General features: G+C 37.8%; 1 protein-coding gene across 1 annotated transcript in view; it reads left to right on the plus strand.

Moving 5' to 3' along the window:
* The window catches only part of DCDC2C (doublecortin domain containing 2C), a gene marked incomplete at its 5' end in the record, with an annotated part of 154517 nt that extends 135641 nt beyond the window's left edge, over positions 1-18876 (plus strand). The window contains one exon of the mRNA XM_004609419.2: positions 18417-18876. Coding sequence (XP_004609476.2) covers positions 18417-18876 — 460 coding nt within the window. The remainder of the gene's footprint in view (positions 1-18416) is intronic.
* Between the last annotated feature and the right edge of the window lie 417 nt (positions 18877-19293).

Raw genomic sequence — 19293 nt, forward strand, 5'->3', positions numbered from 1 at the left:
TTATACCCTTTTGCTTAATAATTATCCTTCTGAAATTAGATTCTGGTTGTTTGTAACTGAATAAAAGAATAATTAACTTATGATTATGGTCAGCATATTAGAACATAATTAGTTTGTTTTGTCACAACTAATTGTTACGTTAGGAAAGAACTTTAAAGATCCAACAGTTGGGGATGGAGTGATAGTACAGCGGGTAGGAGCAGTAGAAGCATTTCCTTGGATACGGCCAACCTGGGTTTGATCTGAGGCATCCCATACTGTCCCTGAGCACTTCCAAGAGTAACTCATGAGTGCAGAACAAGGAGTAACCCCTGAGCATCGCCAGGTGTGACCCAAAAAAGCAAAAATAAAGTAAATTAAAATTAAAAGATCTCACACTCTTGCTATTTCTTTCCTTATGGGTGGTCCAGTTACACACCATGCCCCTCTGTTTTGTGGAGAGCTTTGATTGCTCCAAGTTTCTTTATAGCTTTGAACTAAAGACCCTCGGGGCCATATGCAGTGAGGCTAATCCCTTCTTCAGTAGTTTCATTTAAACACTTAATTTTCATTCAGAGAATGTTTATATCTTGTATTTGAAGAGTTTTATGTTCCACCTGAATTTTCTCCCCAACTGAACCAACCCCTCCTTTACTCCCACTATTAATCAAGTGACTGGATATGTAGTCACTTTCCATGTAGTGCATGCACTCAAACTGATTTGAGTACTTGTTAAAAGTGTGGCTCAATACTGAAGCAGAGCTAAAGATGTGGATGATAAGGACAGATTTATCTTCTCCAGAGTACAGCGTATGCTTCCATACACTCCAAATGAAGTTGAAGATAGCCGAGTATTTGTTTTTCTTTGTAGGTTTTCCATTCTGGTGTTGAATAAAAGATTCATTTTTAACGAGTCACTCTATTGGCTTCCTATTGCTGCTGTAACAAATCAGCATGAACTCATTAGCTTAAAAATAGCACAAATTTATTGTTTCAGAGTTTTGCATGTCAAAGTTGTCCTGGGCTTTACTGGCTAAAATCAAGTTGTAGGTGGGCTACATTATTTCAGAGGACTTTAAGAAAGAATATATTTCATGGTCATTTTTTGTTTTTGGCTTCTAGAGGTTCCCACATTTCTAGACTTGTGGTTCCCTTCCTGCATTTTCATTGTTTATAAGACCACTTTTCCAGTCACATCCCATTCTGCTTTCCTCTTCCAATTTTAAGGACATTTGTGATTATATTGGCCATTCTCAGTAATCTAGGATACCTTTCTAGTTTAAGCTTAGCTTATTAGTGAATTTAATTTTATCCATTAACTTCCCGTTGTCTGGGGATTTTGACACTACATCTTTTGGGGTGCCATTAATTTGTCAACCATATCTACTAAGCTTTCTATGTGCCAGACAAACAGATTTTCTTTTTCTTTCTATCACATAATCTGATATTAGGGGGAAGTTGCAAGCTGAAAGTGTTTGGTTTAGTTTGGGTAAATTATCTGATGAGTTTGTGTGCTCCTTCTGAGAGACTCCTTTCACTACCTACAATCATTACTTCAGATATTTGGGGCCATGGGAGGCTATATCTCTACATTTTAATTTACGTGTTTGTCCCAATTTTGTGAATTTTTTGATGTGTGCTCCCAAAGAAAATGATAATTTGATTATTAAATCAATTCCAAAATTTCACAAGTATTAAAAATAGCAAAAGCTGTTTATCTATAAGAAAAGTTTATAGTTCGAATCACCACTGGAGGGATGAGGACACTCAAGTGAAGGGTATGGTGTTGGAACACTGTATGCATAAGACCCTATAATTAACAGTATTATAAATTGCACTGCATTGTATAAAAGATGTATTTTAAAAAAAGAGTAGTCTACAGTGAAAATTCACTTAAATCACTCTGATTCACTGTTTATCACTATCATTCCGTTGCTCATCGATTTGCTTGAGCGGGCACCAATCCGGCAAGCTACTAAGAGTATCTCGCCCGCAGAGCAGAGACTGGCAAGCTACCCGTCACATATTCAACGTGCCAAAAACAGTAACAGCAAGTCTCACAATGGAGACGTTACTGGTGCCCGCTCACTCTGTATCAATTAAAAATAAGTAAAGTTGACCAAAGAAGGGCTGAAGATATTGAAAAATAAAAATAGAAAGAAAAAATGATAAGGAAAGAAAGAAAGGAAGAAAGGAAGGAAGAAAGAAAGAAAGACATTTATTTCCTGTCTACTATGTTTACTAGATAGTTATGGTATTATATTTAAAGTGGATTTAATTTTTACCTTTTTTGTAATAAAAATAAATAATTTATTTTTAAGAGATAAAATAAAAGAGTAGTCTAGTTTAACAATTTCTCTATAGTTAAAATAAATAAAAATGAAAGGAATATATACTTCAAGTTTTAAGTTTCCATAGTGATTTAAGTAAGTTAGCCGTGAAGGGATAGTGGTAAGATTCTTTTTCTCTTCTTGTTCTGTGCACTGTAAGTACTAGTATTGGTTTTAGAGTATGGGTAAGAATTTGGGACGATCATTTTTTTTCTTTTGTTAACTATATTTTTTAGTGTCAAATTCAGGTTATAGAAAAATTGAGTTGAAAGTACAAAGACTTCCTATAAAACCATTGTCTTCACAAATTCATTTTTCCTCATTAACAGCAGCCATATTAATCTAATTGTGAACCTACATTGATAAATGTTACAACCTATAAGCTTACCTACATTAACACATCATTGTCACTCACTGTCACTGTCATCCTGTTGTTTATCAGTTTGCTCAACTGGGCACCAGTAATGAACGTCTCCATTGTGAGACTTGTTGTTAATGTTTTTGGCATATTGAATATGCCAGAGGTAGCTTGCCAGCCTCTGCGGTGCGGGCAGGGTACTCTCGGTAGCTTGCTAGGCTCTCCGAGAGGGACAGAGGAATCGAACCTGGGTCGACTTAGTGCAAGGCAAATGCCCTACCCGGGCTGGAGTGATAGTACAGTGGGTAGGGCGTTTGCCTTGCACATGGGCCACCTGGGTTTGATTCCTTCGTCTCTCTCAGAGAGCCTTGCAATCTACTGAGAGTATTCCACCTAGCAGAGCCTGGCAAGCTACCCGTGGCATATTTGATATGCCAAAAACAGTAACAACAAGTCTCAAAATGGAGACATGACTGGTGCTCACTCGAGCAAAAATCGATGAGCAATGGGATGATAGTGCTATGACAGTGGTACAGTGCTACTGACAAGCAAAGAAGTAAAACACATCATTATCATCATATATACTCTTGGTGTTTTGTACATTTTATGGATTTTACAAAGCAAAGGTATAATAACTTATGGACATTTTCTGTGGACAAAGGTTTAGTGATATATCCATCATTATACTGTCATATAAAATTATTATTCTATTGCCCGAAGATTCCCTATTTTTCTTTAATTCTCCCTCCCTTCTTCCAAATCTTTGGCAATCACTGATATCTTACTGTCATTATCTATTTTTGACTTTTGCAGCGTGTGCTATTATTGGAATTGTACAGAATAGTGTAGTTAGAATAAAATTTACTTTCACTTAGTAACTGATTCATCTCTTCCATATTCTCTCTGTTTGGGTAAGAGTTCACAAGGAATTTATTCTACTCCTCTTTCTCTTGTGCCCAAATTTCACATCTTTTCTCACTTAGGGTCTTTGGGTGAGAATATAGAAGTCTGGAGAATTGAAGGTAACCTGGGAGGTTCAGTTTGTTCAAGCTGCTTGCACTGTGTGTGAAGGAACTCTAAGGGTGGAGTAATTTGGGCTGACTAAATTTTTATATCAAGATATTAACCTACATTTAATGGTTATAGATATGTTGTAAATAACCTGGGCAGAATAAAGAGAACTTGTGGGTAGATCATGAAGTATAATATTATAAAATGTGTACATAAATATTTATTGGAACCTGTAAAGTACAGGGATAGTTTGTGTACATAGTATGGTGTAGACTGTGCTTAGCTACCTTTCTTTGGTTCTCATGTGAGGATTGTCTCTAATGGCATATAACATGCTCTCAAGTTGGATTAAATGAAACTCGAGTTAGGACCACCTAGCTAGAAATATTTTATTTTTTAAAAGTTCCCCTTCTCTTCCCTCTCAATGATTAGAAGTTGAACACACTTGCTTGTGGTGCTCTCTGGGGCTCTCAGGACTGTTGTGGTGCGTGTCAGGGGCTCACACTTTATTTAAAAAATCTTTTAATTAATTTATTTTAATTTTATTTTTTTAAAAATAGGATATCCATTACAAAGGTGTTCATAATTGGGTTTCAGTCATGCAATGATCCAGCACCCATCCCTCCACCAGTGTACATTTCCTACCACCAGTCTTTCTCATTTCTCCACCACCATCTCCCAACACCCCCATCCTCTACTCTCAACCTCCCTCTATGGGAAGCACTTTACTTCTCGTGCTCTCTCTCTCTCTCTCCTTTTGTTTTTATGCATTACAGTTTGCAATACAGGTTCTAAGAAGTTATGGTGTTTGTTCAGGGCATTCAGTATTTTTATTTGAATAGTAGGGCTGGAGTAGCTTTTCAGTTGGATGGAAGCTTTAGGGTGTGGATATTACTGCTGAGCCTTCTAGAAGTACAGGGAGGTTGGGGGAGGTAGCCCATCCTGACTTCGAGAAAGCCTGGATATTTCAGTCACAAAATCTGCATACCAAAATTTCCAGCAGATTATGTCTTGGTGAGGTCTGTCTGTCCTGAGATGATGGAGTCAGGCTGATGGTATGGAGGCGATTTTGGATTGTGGAACAAGTGGTTGCCAGGGGCTCTGCTTCAGTGGGCACAGGCCAATCAGCTCCTCTCCAATTTACCCCAGTCTGTTCAGCTGTGTGCAGGTCCAAGTTTAACTGTGGCTTTTGATGTCTTTCAAGATTTATTTGTGGGTCTCTGAAGCAAGGCTGGTAGTAGAGCTTACAGGGTGGCACTGGAGTGGTTTGTGGGGGTGACTGCCAGTGCTTCCATGTGTATGGGGAGGTAGGGGGAGGTAGCCCACCCCAACTCTGAGAAAGTCTGGAGATTTCAGTCACAAAACCCGCATACTAGAATTTTCAGCCGATTATATCTTGGTGAGGTCCACCCTGAGACAGTGGAGTCAGGCCGGGAGTTATGGTGGCGATTTTGGATTGTAAGAGCAAGTGGCTGCTGAGGGCTCTGCTTGGGTGGGCCACCAGGCCAATCAACCCCTCAGATCTACCCTAGTCTGTTCACTCATGCATGGGTCTGAGATTAACTGTGGCTTTTTATCTTTTTCGAAATTTATCTATGGGTCTCTGAGATAAGGCCAATAAATGAGCTTGCATAGCTGTGCTACAGGTGGTTTGTGGGCGTGTTTATCACATACTTAACTCTTGGCCATTAAATTTTTTGGTAAACTTGGTCCCAAGTCATTGGGGTCTGGCTAAAGGCACTGTGGCAATTTTGGGGTGTCAGGAGGCCTAAAGGCACCATCAGGCTGCTGATGCACTCGCCCCGCAGGTACAAGTTGACCTGCTGGTGAAGGCCATACACCTTAGGTGTAGTACTTGAACACTTGAACACATACTTTAGTTGTAGTGGTTGTTTTGTGATTGTGTGTGGTGGTTGTGATAGTTATGTAGTGATTTTGTTGTGGCACTAGGATACCAAAAGGCAAAACTGCTGGGATCATACTTGGGCATGCGATGTGGAGCTGGGGACTGAATTCTTGGCCTCTCATTTCACACTTGCAAGACAGGTGCTCCAGCACTGAGATACTATCTCCCTGAAGGTGGATTTTAGGTTTGCCTCCTGAAAATTTACATTATCCTCTCATACACTTGAATTTGCCTTCCCAACAGAAGGAGAAATACTTCATCACATACCTTGTAATAAATTTAAGAAAACAATTATTTCAGGAGATTAGTTTGAATTATTTGGGTGAAGGTATAATTTTTTTCCCTAAAAAATGAATGCTCAGATGGCCATTATTTAATTTTAAGAATATGCAAATAGAATAACGAGGTAAATTTATTTATTTATTTATTTTTTATTTTATTAGTTTATTTTTAATTAGAGAGTCATCGTGAGGGTACAGTTACAGATCCATACATCTTTATGCTCATGCTTCCCCCATACAAAGTTCAATAACCCATCCCTTCACCAGTGCCCATTCTCCACCACCCGTAAACCCAACATCCCTCCCCCCCTCCCCAGACCCGTCTCCCCCCACCCCACCCTGCCACTATGGCAGGGAATTCCCTTTTGTTCTCTCTCTCTGATTAGGTGTTGTGGTTTGCAATAGAGGTGTTGAGTGGCCATTGTGTTCAGTTAATGAGGTAAATTTAAATGTGTTCAAGGACTCTCTTATTTTTGAATTAAAGGTGCTGTATCTTATTTACTAATGAAAATATTTGAGATATTTTGCATGAAGAAAAGAGTAGATGAAAAAATAACTTTAAGCGGAGAATAAAAATAGGAAAACTGAGCTTACTGCTTATTGTTATAAAGTCATAGAGGAAGTGAGGGTCTTTGTACTAAGAGAATAAAATCAATTACAGTACTATTCACAATAGCCAAGATTTGGTAACAACCCACTGGTTTAAGAACATATGAGCGGATAAAGAAACTGTGGCACCCCCACCCCACCCCGCCCATGACACACTAGAATACTATTCAGCTTTCATTGAAAATGAAATACTGACATTTACTGCTAAGTATATGGAAATACTAGAGGATATCCTGATGTATGAAGCCCATCAAAGGGAGAGTGACATGCTCAGAATGATCCTATATGTGGAGTATTAAAAATATTAGTAGGGGAATAAAAATATACCATGGCCACAGCCTTTGAGAAGGAGGTCTGCAGAACTGAGTTTGGCAAGAAAATGGTGGTGGTGGTAGTTATGGTGGTGGGGTGTGTCAGAGGATTAGTGACATTGGTAGAGGGATTGCTAGCACTTTAGTAGTGGATGTGTTGCTAGAAAATTGTATGCCTGAAACACTACTGTTAGCAGTATTGTAAATAATGGTGATTAAATAAAACTTGAATAAAAAATACAGTGCTACAGTCCAGTAAGCACGTTTGAGGACACATCTATAGACAAGACCAACTAGGATGAATTCCACCTCCTTTGTTAAAAAATTATATTTTCATAAAGTTGTTGGCACTAATTGATTATTTTCAATATTTCAACACTAATCTTACCACCATTACCCCTTCCCTCCACCATTATTTCAAATCTTTTCACCATCACGAAAGCCTGTCTCACAGGCAGATGCTAAATAATTTATTTTGTATTGCTTGTTATGGATAGGATGTCGAGTGGCCGCTTTCGCAGTTGTGCGCTCTTGGATATCTAAAACTTTAAATAACTAGGGTCCTGAGACATCTCTGTGGAAGAATGTGTCTTCCAACATTCATTCATGAGTCTCTGGATCTTGGCTGCGAATGGGCTTAAATGGCACCTGGAGGCAGTTTGTGGGCATGACAGCCAGGACACCAGACTAACAGGGAGATGGGAAGGGATGGTCCACACCCACAGCCATGTGGCCTGGAGTTTTCAGTCACTGGTCATGCATACTTGGGTTTTTTTCATCTGAAGCACCCCCATGAAATCAGCTCAGCATGGAGTTCAGAGATCTCTGTGGTGAGCTGCTATCTTCCGAGATTCATTCAGGAGTCTCTGGATTTTGGCCATTAATGCAGTGAAATGGCGCCCAGGGTCAGTTCATGGGCATGACAGCCAGGACTCCGGATGGGCATAGAGATGGGGAGGGACAGAATTCCACTTCCTTTTGGAACTATGCAATTTCTATCTTTATTTTTTATTTTTCTTCAATTTTAGTTATTTTTGAATACTTGAGTCGTTAATTGGTGTGAAATAACACTAATCAAAGTATCGAGGTATAGGGTTTCTAGTACCACTAATATGGTAACCTTGTTAAAGAAAATACTGGACACATTTATGGTGTATGACTATGACAGGCATCAATATCTGTGCTTAAAAATGAAAGAGTAAAAGGAAAAAAAATAGAAAAAGTGCCTGCCATTGAAAGAGATTGGGGTGGAGATGGGCAGGAGGTAGCAGGAGGGAAACTGGGAACACTGGTGGAAGGAAATAGACACTGGTGAAGAAATTGATTATGGAACATTGCATATATGAAGCTCAATAATGAGTAATGAAAATGATGTTGGTTTTATATACTGCTTGGTATGATGTGATGAGAAGGACACTTCATTTTTGTATTATTGTTTCTGCAAATTCTTAACCCCTGCCCATGCATGAGAAAATGTCAGTTACTCAAAAACTGAAGGCCATTCAAGCCCCCCATCCCCACAACCCAGTCTCTTCCAAAGTGTCACAGTCATGAAAAGTAAGGCAAGACTAAGAAACTTTCATGAGTTTAATAAGATTAAATGACATGTTGACTAAATGAAAAATGTTAACCTGAATTGGGTGTTGGAAGATATAAAGGACATTAGAGGGGGAAAACACTTGTAAAATCCAAATAAAATCTATAGTTGAATCAGATGAGTGTTAATTTTAGTTTTTATAAATGTGTTCTAGTTATGTAAAATGTTATCATCAGGGGAGTCTGTATGAAGAATGCATTAGATTGCTGTGTGATCTTTATGACTTTCTTGAAAATCTAAAGTTATGTAATAAGTGAACTGGGAACTCGGGAGGTCTAAGGATGATGGTAAGGAACCATGGGACAATGGTGGAGAAATCTTGATACACTGATGGAGGGATTGGTATAGCAGGAACCAAACAATGATTTCAATACTATTGTAAACTAGGATGCTTCAATAAAAAGAAAGTATATTATGTAGATATGATTCACAATATTTTATCAAATAGAAGCAATTGATAACTGAATCAGTAAACTTATAAAATTAAAATTAGGTTAAAAAGGAAGTACAAAAACTTATTTTCTCTCTAAAATATTATGAAAAATTTTCATTGTTAGTGCAGAGAAGGAAAGTTTGATGCATGAACATACAGGCAATTTAAGCCTTAAACACAATTTAAGCTTTTCCTTTTCTTATTATTGTGTCTTAATTTTAAACTTCCCATTAAAATATTTGAGGCACCATGATTTGCTATATTGTTAATGATAGGATTTCATGCGTATAACCTTCTCTTGACTTTAATTGACATTTTAACTTCTGATCCCAGAGATGTGACTGAGGACCAGAAGAGAACTCTTTGTAACACAGTGGGCATGAAACTATATTGGTCAATCTTGTAAAGTCTTTTCAGTTAAAAAATTAAACCATGGTTCTCAGTCTCCTCTAGAGCAATCTTTGAGCAGTAATAGAACTTAATGAAGTTAAATTCTGCTAGCTAGTCAAACTGAGAACTGTGAATTGAGTCCTGGATTTGACAATCACTGAGAACATCAATAATAAATTTGTTCCATAAAAACATGAGAATGAAGTCAGATAGATCCAAAGACCGGAAGGAGTGAAAGGCAGGTATTTAATAAGATAACAGTTCATTGGCTTTTGATTACTATCAAGAGTAGCACAAATTGAAGCAGCAGCTAGAGAAGGAGATATGGTCAAGGTTGGGTTCCTTTTTTGAAGATTGTGATTTTCCTTCATATTTATCTTTATCTAAAGGGAAAAATCCCTTATTATTGCAGGAATGAGAGTGTAGCTGGTAGGAATGAAGTTAGCACACAGTTGGGAATGGTATAGTCTAAGAAGGATAATAGAAAATGCATGAGTATATATATATGCTCAGATCCTTTTAGGTTGAGAAGTATTTTTATACATTAATTATCAGTAAGGAGGGAAAAGGTAGATTTTTGAAGAAAACTATAGTATGAATAGATGCTTAGAAGAGTGAGCTGCCTTGTTAACCAGGAAAGTACATTGATTTATGTTCTAGTGCTAAAGGACCCTTTGGAGGTTGATGATTTTTGTCAAAGATGTAGAGTCTAAAGATGTACATGCATTTGATTTGAATAAAGAAGAGAATGTGCACAGGTGGGTGGAATGGAAGCAGGGTCAGTGGGGTGGAGATCCTGACAAAATAGAAGAACCAGAATTGAATATTAAAGGTAAATATTGGAGAATGGAAAAAGTGCAAATATTGGAGAGTGAAAGTAAAGTCATTGGAATTCTTATTAACAAGCAGGTCTAGGGTATCACCATGGGAGTAGGATAGAGAATAGGAACCCTTAATGGAAAGAAGTCAAGAAACTGAGAAAGATGATCTGAAATGGCTATTGAGATACCCAAGGATTCAAGGACAATGACAGGAAGACAGCACTGAGAGAGAAATAAAGTTGGAAAGAGAATGTTGTAGGAAGAGGAGATGGAGGGAGAGAAGAGACATGAGGGAGAGGGAGAAGGAGAGATAGATAGATAGATAGATAGATAGATAGATAGATAGATAGATAGATAGAGGTGTTTAAGGGAGAGATGAGAGGAGCAAGTAGATAGAAATAGAAAGGTGCCATCTCAAGGGCTGAGATGGTGAGCAACATGATCTGGAGGTTTGTAGATTACTACTCCAAGGGATGTAGTGGCATATTTGACAATATAAGCTGCAAAGTTTGAAGGTGTTTAGGGCTAAAGAAGGAACTAAGGTATGACTCTAGAAATAAGGAGCAAGGAGAAGATCTGTCCACTTCCAGGAATCTGAAAGAGTCACTTGAAGATAGTTTGAAAAGACTTCTGGGGAGATGGTATCCTTGCAGATAATTACATGATTACTCTACCTTGAAAAGCACTTGGACTATATATTGAAATTATGGAAACATGTCAACCTTTGAACCAGCAAGTTTCATCCTGTCTACAAAATGAGAGATAAGTTTTTCTTCTTTAGAGATGAACTTTTCTTAGGTTACAAGTTATAGCTGCAAGTAAATCATGGACTTACTTGCGGCTATAACTTATAATAATTATTTATAAAATAAATTTTAATAACTATTTACTCATAAAAATTTATTTTAATTTTAGAAGGCTTGTCTCTGTTTTTCAGAATTTTTAAGTATGTTTAAATAATATAGAATATGAAAATAATTTTTACAGATAAATACATGATATTTAATACATAAATAAACAAAATATATGCAAATAAATACATCTGCATTGGTAGCAAGAAAGCTTATTTGGTTAACTTAATTTTGAGCCTAGTTAAATAGGAGATCCAACAAGCAAGTATTAGAGATTTTATAAGTCCAAACCCTTTTGGATATTTCCTACACTCCGCTAAAAAGACTTGACAAGTTTCTGCTGGTTTATTTATTTTTTGGTTTTGGGGACACAGGTGGTAGTGTTCGGATCTGTGCTCTCTAGAATCACTCCAGTGAGCTGAGGATTGAATGCTGGTCAGCGGCATACAAGGAAAGCAACCTACCATTGGTTCTATTGCTCTGGCCCCTGATGGCTTATTTTAAAAAGTTCATGGAGGAATTAGATGTCCAAATACAAAAACTTAAGTATTATCTAACTTGGAATTACAAACTAATTCTACATTAGGCCAAAACCTGGGGCTTATTTTCATAAGTGTGAACCTGACATGAACTCATAGCTAGCAGCTGCTGTATTTGCTGGCAGTTACAAAAATAAGTGAAAATGGAAACTAGATTTTAAACCTTGTGCTGAAGAGAGTGCTTATAATATGTTAAAATCACACAATACTTTAAAATAGACGATGGGCAAAATCCTTTGTGGACAAAGGGAGCAGTTTTTCTGACTTTATCCAGCTGTTGTGGTAAGTCTACTTCTTTGGTCACCTCTGACCTGACATATTTGTCATCAAAACCAACATTTTCTTGAAACTCTTAGTTCTTGTTCCATTTTTTCTCGGCTCCAGTTTTTGGATTCTTCCAGCTGCTGCTGTTAGCAGTTTAATCTCTCCAATCAACTCCTTGAACAGTGTCTCAAATTCCTTCTTCCAGTGACTGTCAGCTCCCCCAGCTGTTTTTGCACTTTTTCATCTCACTTGCCAAAATGTCAGGTTTTCATTCTAGTTGTTTGGTTCCTGAATTCCATTTAACTGAAGCGCTTATTAGCAAGAACATTTTTTATGTAAATTATGCTAAAGAAGTTGTATGTAGATACACTTAGGAGCATCTATTATATATAATATAGGTACATATGTATGTATATAAAATAAATATGTATAATATGTGTTTGTATATAATAGAATATAAATTTTTTTCTGCATTGCTGCCTTTGGCAGAGAGTCCTATGAACTTCAAAATACCTGAAATCAAAGAAAATTAATCAGATAAGTCATTGTCAGATAGCTGCAGAAGTTTCAGTAGAATTATTTGTTCTTATGTGTGTTTTTTAATCTTAGCTGTGTTGGTATAATTCATATATTTCTAGTCTTAGTATTTTTCAAATAGGGGTGAATATTCTTTTCTAGGGGGGATTCCCAGGTGTTTTCAGGTTAGAAATGAGTGTCTGGTGCTGCTTGCCAGGTGGTGGTCATCACAGCTAGAGCGGTGCTGCTTGGGAACCTTGTGGTGATGGACATCAAACTTTGGTTGGTCTTTCTGACTTCCTGAAATAGTACTCGAATATTATATTTGGGGGCCACATCTGGTGGTACTCAGAGCTTACTCCTGGCTCTGTGTTCAGTTGTTATTGTTGGTGGGATTGAGGGACCATATGGGATGCTGGGGATCGACCATGAGTTGGCCACATGTGAGCAAGCACCATGTCCACTGTACTATCACTCTGGCCGTGAATATATATAATATGCATTGCTATTCACTATTGAGAGTTTTGAAGAGAAGCCAATATATAAACTGAACTGGTTTGCAAACTCTGGTAGTTTGTAGCTTACACCCAACACATGAATTTTATTGTTTGCTCGTTCAGATGGAGAGGTGTTACCTACTAATCTCTGAATGGTGATTGGAGTTATGGGATTATGCCCTCTTGTTCTTGACTTTATGCTATGAAACCGCAGGAGGAAGTATTTAAAAAGAATTTGCTTAACTAAAGTAAATTGGGGTGTTTTTAACCTAAAGAGGAAAAATATAAGAACTCTACTAATTGTTCTGGCAACAACTATAATCTACACTACTGCCCTACATTTTAATAAAATAAAGCATTATACTTTTTTTTTTTTTTTTTTTAAATTTATTTATTTTTAATTAGAGAATCACCGTGAGGGTACAGTTACAGATTTATACACTTCTGTGCTCACACTTCCCTCATACAAAGTTTGGGAACCCATCCCTTCACCAGTGCCCATTCTCCACCACCCGTAAACCCAGTGTCCCTCCCACCCTCCCCAATCCCATCTCCCCCCCACCCCACCCTGCCACTGTGGCAAGGCATTCCCTTCTGCTTTCTCTCTCTAATTAGCTGTTGTGGTTTGCAACAAAGGTGTTGAGTGGCCGCTGTGCTCAGTCTCTAGCCCTCATTCAGCCCGCAACTCCCTTCCCCCACATGGCCTTCGACTGCAATGTAGTTGGTGATCGCTTCTCTGAGTTGACCTTTCCCCGGAACGTGAGGCCAGCCTCGAAGCCATGGAGTCAACCTCCTGGTACTTATTTCTACAGTTCTTGGGTGTTAGTCTCCCACTCTGTTATTCTATATACCATAGATGAGTGCAATCTTTCTATGTCTGTCTCTCTCTTTCTGACTCATTTCACTCAGCATGAAACTTTTCATGCCCATCCACTTAACTACAAAATTCTTGACCTCCTTTTTTCTAACAGCTGCATAGTATTCCATTGTATAGATGTACCAAAGTTTCCTCAACCAGTCATCCGTTCTGGGGCATTCGGGTTTTTTCCAGATTCTGGCTATTGTAAACAGTGCTGCGATGAACATACATGTGCAGATGTTGTTTCGATTGTACTTTTTTGCCTCTCTGGGATATATTCCCAGCAGTGGTATTGCTGGGTCAAATGGGAATTCAATATCTAATTTTTTGAGAGTCGTCCAAATTGTTTTCCAGAAGGGCTGAACCAGTCGGCATTCCCACCAGCAGTGAAGAAGGGTCCCTTTCTCCCCACATCCTCTCCAACAGCGGTTGCTTTTGTTCTTTTGGATGTGTGCTAGTCTCTGTGGTGTGAGGTGGTATCTCATGGTTGTTTTGATCTGCATCTCTCTGATGATTAGTGATGTAGAGCACTTTTTCATGTGCCTTTTGGCCATTCGTATTTCTTCCTTGGTAAAGTTTCTGTTCATTTCTTTGCCCCATTTTTTGATGGGGTTGGATGTTTTCTTCTTGTAGAGCTCAACCAGTGCTTTATATACCATTGATATCAACCCCTTATCTGATGGGTATTGTGTAAATATCCTTTCCCATTCTGTGGATAGTCTTTGTATTCTGGTCACTGTATCTCTTGCGGTGCAGAAGCTTTTTAGTTTAATGTAGTCCCATTTGTTGATCTCTGTTTTTACTAGATTGCTTAGTTCCGTGTCACCTTTGAAGATACCCTTATCTTCAATATCGTGGAGGGTTTCGCCGACCTTGTCTTCAATGTACCTTATGGTTAAAGCATTATACTTTTATAAAATTTATTCTTGAATTTCCTCTGAACTAGTCAACGTGGTTACATTTCAGTAATTGAATTGGTTTAGTTATAGATCTTACATCACAATCTTATGACATTTAAACCCACTGGGAAGTTTATTAATGTCTATTCTTCCTTTCTTCCTTTTTTACCTTCCTTCCTTTCTTCTTTCCTCCCATTCTTCCTTCCTCACTTCCTTCTCTCCTCTTTTTTAGCATCCTTCAAGAATCTCAGCAAGAATAAAAAAGTGGTTCCGGTCTCTGGTAAGACAATGAATTATTTATGATCATTTATGGTGAGGGGCAGTGAAAGCTACCCTGAGCTCAGTTTTTCCATTTTTTTGTGTTCATCCAACTGAAATTATCCACTGTGGAGCCACTTAATCCATTGCCTTTATTGGGAGTCTACCAATCTTTTAATTTATAGGCAGACTTTTATGCATATTATTTGGCCCTGAAGAAAAATGACTTAGGAATTCATAACTCTACATTGACCTCTATAAACATTCTTCATGTAGCACAGATTTTAGGTCACTGAAAAAAATGCAGGTTTTGATTCACCATATGGTGGCACTGTTTATCAGCCAAGAACACAGTCCAGGCAGATTTTTTTTTCCTAATGGTTAAACAATGTAAATATTTCAACATTTTATATATATATCATTATATATTTCTGTACTCATTTTGATACAAATATATAAATAAGTTCATTTACATATTTAATGAATAAATATGAAAAGGGAAAATATCTCCAGAATCCTTTGATAAACAATACAGGTTTTAGACAGGTCTGGTAATTCTTAGGTGCCATTAAGTGACAAACTTTAAGCTGCATTAGAGACTTATGAATTGTGGGTTTGATTCTGAAAGAAAATGATATATAACATGCATGTAGTTCTGGGAACATTGGTGATTGCTTTGAATAGGCAAGGGGAATTCAGTGACTTACAAAATACATTTTCTTATGTATTATTTTAGCACACAATTAACTTTATTTTCTACTAATGTTTAATGTAATTTTATATTGCACATTATAGCAATAATTTTGCACATTCTAATTTTATAGGATTTTAGGAATGCCTCATGTGAAAGATTGCTATTTATTCCTTACTCTTTCATGTAGCAATCATTATCTGAGTGTCTTTCATGTGCTAGGGCTTCTGAGAAACAGAGATAGGATGAACCATGCCCCTGTCCACAATTGCTGGCGGTGTTTTGGGGAAACTGACTTCAGAGATTTCACCCCTGTTCTTAGGAGAGGCTCTGGAGGGCTCTGAATGAAGAATGAGCAGCCAGCAAGTCAGATTTTGCAAAAGGCAGCTATAGATTCTCAAAGGTCTTTGTTCTCCTATCTTTCATTTGGTACATAATCATTTATTACTTGTCATAGGTCCTACTTTTTCTTTCTTAATTTCCTACTTTTTGTTGCTTTTCTTTGTGTGTTTGTTTTTGTTTTTGGTCCACACTCAGTGGTCCTAGCAGTACCTGGGGGACTATATGGGATGTTAGGAATAGAATCCGGCTTGGCTGCATGCAAGGCAAGCGCTCATACACGCTGTACTATCACTCCCTACCATCCCCTATTTTTTCCATTTAAGCTATTATGTGATAATAGTATTGTTGTATATAAATCACATTTTACACTTTACTGTGCGCTTTTATTCACTTACCATTATTACCCTCCATTACTGAAGATCCTACTTTTACCCATATTTTAAGAGGTAGAAATAACTGAATCCCAAGAGGGGAAGATGACTTGTTCAAGGTAATGCTGAGTAGATAGAAGAGCCTGGACTCCTGTTACTTCACCACTCTTCAAAAGCAAAAGAAACAAGATGGAGCTGTCTACTTCACTGGGAACTATCCTGAATGGTCTGAGTGACATATATGGATCCTTTTCCTCAATAAGCACATTTGTAGTGAGTGGGGATACAGAAATGTAAATGGTATGGCTTATGTTGGATGGGTCAAGGAGGGCATTTCCTATGTATGGCATAGCAAAGAGACTGCAGGGACTAGACAGCATTATAAAGGAGTGGATAGTTCAAGCGAATTTGCAAAGGTAACAGGAACTGTGAGCTGCAACTGGTTTGGCGCCCTTGGAAGAGAAAGGGAGTGTCAGAGAAGATGAATAGAGGTGGAGTGCTCTGCTCTTTCTCATTGAGTCTCATCTAAGCTGTGGTTAAGAACAACAAAAAATTGCAAGTCTCCATGACTACGTGGCAAGTGTTCAGTTGTTGATCCTGCAAAGCTTGCTGTGAGTTGGGGGCTCTCCTGGGTAGGGGGTGGTCTCTTCCCAGTTATGAATCAGGGCTCCTTGCGTTTATGATGCTGTTGTCACTCACGCTCAGCCATCCTGTTTGCTACCGGAGAGGGAAAGCAGGAAAGCTCACATCAGCTGTCAGTTATCTCAGCTGTGGTGCACTGCGTCTCACAGACCTTTGGTCAACACTCGTCACTTGGTCCTGCCCACACTCAAGTTGGCTTTACCCATCCCTGGCAGCTCTGCATTAGGTAGAGGAGCTAAATGACGGCCCGTTGGCGGTCGCTGCCATGCATCCTGTGTTGTTCTAAGAGTTTTGATATTTTTTTCCCCTATAGATATTGTTAAAGCCGCGTGATGGTAGGATCAAATTTATTTTAAAATCACCAGTCCGTAGGAGAAGGGGAAGGTGAGAGCATCCCATGCATGGACGGCATTCTAGTTAGCAGATGGTGGAGGTCTGGCAAGTTCACGGGCTGCATAGAGAGTGGCAGATTTCTGGGAGTAGAGACCAAATTGATGTGAGAGATGGGGATGAAATCCGAGTTGGACCAGGATCTCCAATGCATTGTTTCTGAAGTGAACAGAACAGATTTGGGGAGAAGGCAAGGAGTTGCTGCAGTTGGGTTTATCAGACTTCTTTCAGATTCTGGGAGGGTCTTGCTGGTTTATGTTCATGTGTTATTGCAAATGGTGCTTTATGTTAGCAGCAGACCTTGGGTTTCTTTGTCAAATGGAGCTTACTGCTGTATAAGTAGGTAGCGTTGGCACTAATGAGTGTGGTTTGACCAGTAAAAAGTTAATAGTTCAGGAAAGTGTCTCTGCATCTGTAGATTGTTTTTATATATTGGTGCCTCTTCAAGAGGACAGTGCATCTCGATTTTCTCTACTTTGATCTTTTATATTTCACCTAAAATTATTTTCATATTTTTATTGACTCACAGATACACAGTTACAGAGTCATTCATTATTGAGTTTCGGTTCTAAAATGTTCTATTTATATTTATATTTCCATTTTACCACAATGATGGACAAAGAAAAAGTTTTTCTTATCGTTTTAAAATTTTTGAACAATAAATACAAATATGTTTAAGTAATATTTGTTAATGTGCCTTTAATCTCTGTATTTTTAGGATTCCCTGATACTGTCCTATCCTATTTATTTTATCTTGTTTTATATTGTACAATCATGCATCATTTATCAGATATTTTGGCTGATGATACATTGACAGTATACAGTGACAGTTTTGAACAATATGTTACGTATGTGTAATAGTAATCCTAATAATCTACACAATATAGTCAGTGAACAATAGGTTATACTATCTAGATTTATGTAAGTGCACTCTATGATGTCTGTATAATGATGAGATCTCCAAATAATGCTTTGTCAGAGTGTATTTTCATAGTTATATGATGCATAATTGTATTTTGAAACGAGAGCAAAGTGATAATGTATATAAAAAGCACATGGTAAGTATGATACTATATGTGAAAAATAAGCTCATTAATATTATTGTTAATGTGATATTAGCTATTTAATAGCAATGTTTTTCATAATTTATTTTATTAGTTTTACATGGCTACTATGTTGATTGGTAATTTTTTTTAATTTTGTTTTTTGAAAAAAAAAAGAAAAAGGATCAAATGCTTTTATAAAAGAAAAAGATATACCTCTACCTCTAGAAACTCCAGGAAAAATAGAATATCAAGGAGAACCATCAGTGGAACAGCAATCAAAAGAAATATCACCAGAACAACCAGAAGAAGTTCCCAAGAATCACTTGAACATCAACCTCTACCTTCAGTACAAGCATCCCAGGAACAGATATCTGATGAAGAAGAAGCCTCTGAAGAAGTATCATTGGGTCAGTCATCCCAAGAAAGGGTACTTGCCATAATAGTATCCGTTGAACAGTCATCTATGGGCCAATTGCCCCAAGAACAAATGTCTGACACAGAAGAATCCCTTGAACAGTCATCTATGGGTGAATCATCTCCAGAACAGGTACCTGACATAGAAGAACCCCCTGAACTGTCATCTATGAGCCAATTGTCCCAAGAACAGATACCTGACACAGAAGAATCCCTTCAACTGTCATCTATGAGGCAGTCACCCCAAGAACAGATTCCTGACAATAAATAAACCCATAAATTTCAATCAAAAAATACATAAACCAGTTAGCTAGCAAATAACCTTGACTCTCCCACACCTAGAAAACCACCCTCTCAGAACCAGTGGAATTATTGAGTACAGTTTGAATAACAAATACCCTTCAAAACAAAATATGCTATACTATGAATAGCAACAATCAGAAGCTAGAATGGATCATAAAGCAAATGAAAATACAACCTTTCCCCCACATTATGCTGAAGAACAGGTATGCTGGTAGAATATTAAAATTGTGAACTTGATAGTTTGGTGGCCAGACCTGAAGTTTAAAAAATGATTAAAGATAAATTTATCTGGAATTTCTTTCTCCCTAAATGTAAATCTATAAGGAAGGGAAGTGACTAGGGAGATCTACTGTACCTTGTCACTTGGCTCAGATCTCTTCTCCAG

Source organism: Sorex araneus, chromosome X, assembly GCF_027595985.1.
Source record: "Sorex araneus isolate mSorAra2 chromosome X, mSorAra2.pri, whole genome shotgun sequence".
NCBI classification, from domain to species: domain Eukaryota; kingdom Metazoa; phylum Chordata; class Mammalia; order Eulipotyphla; family Soricidae; genus Sorex; species Sorex araneus.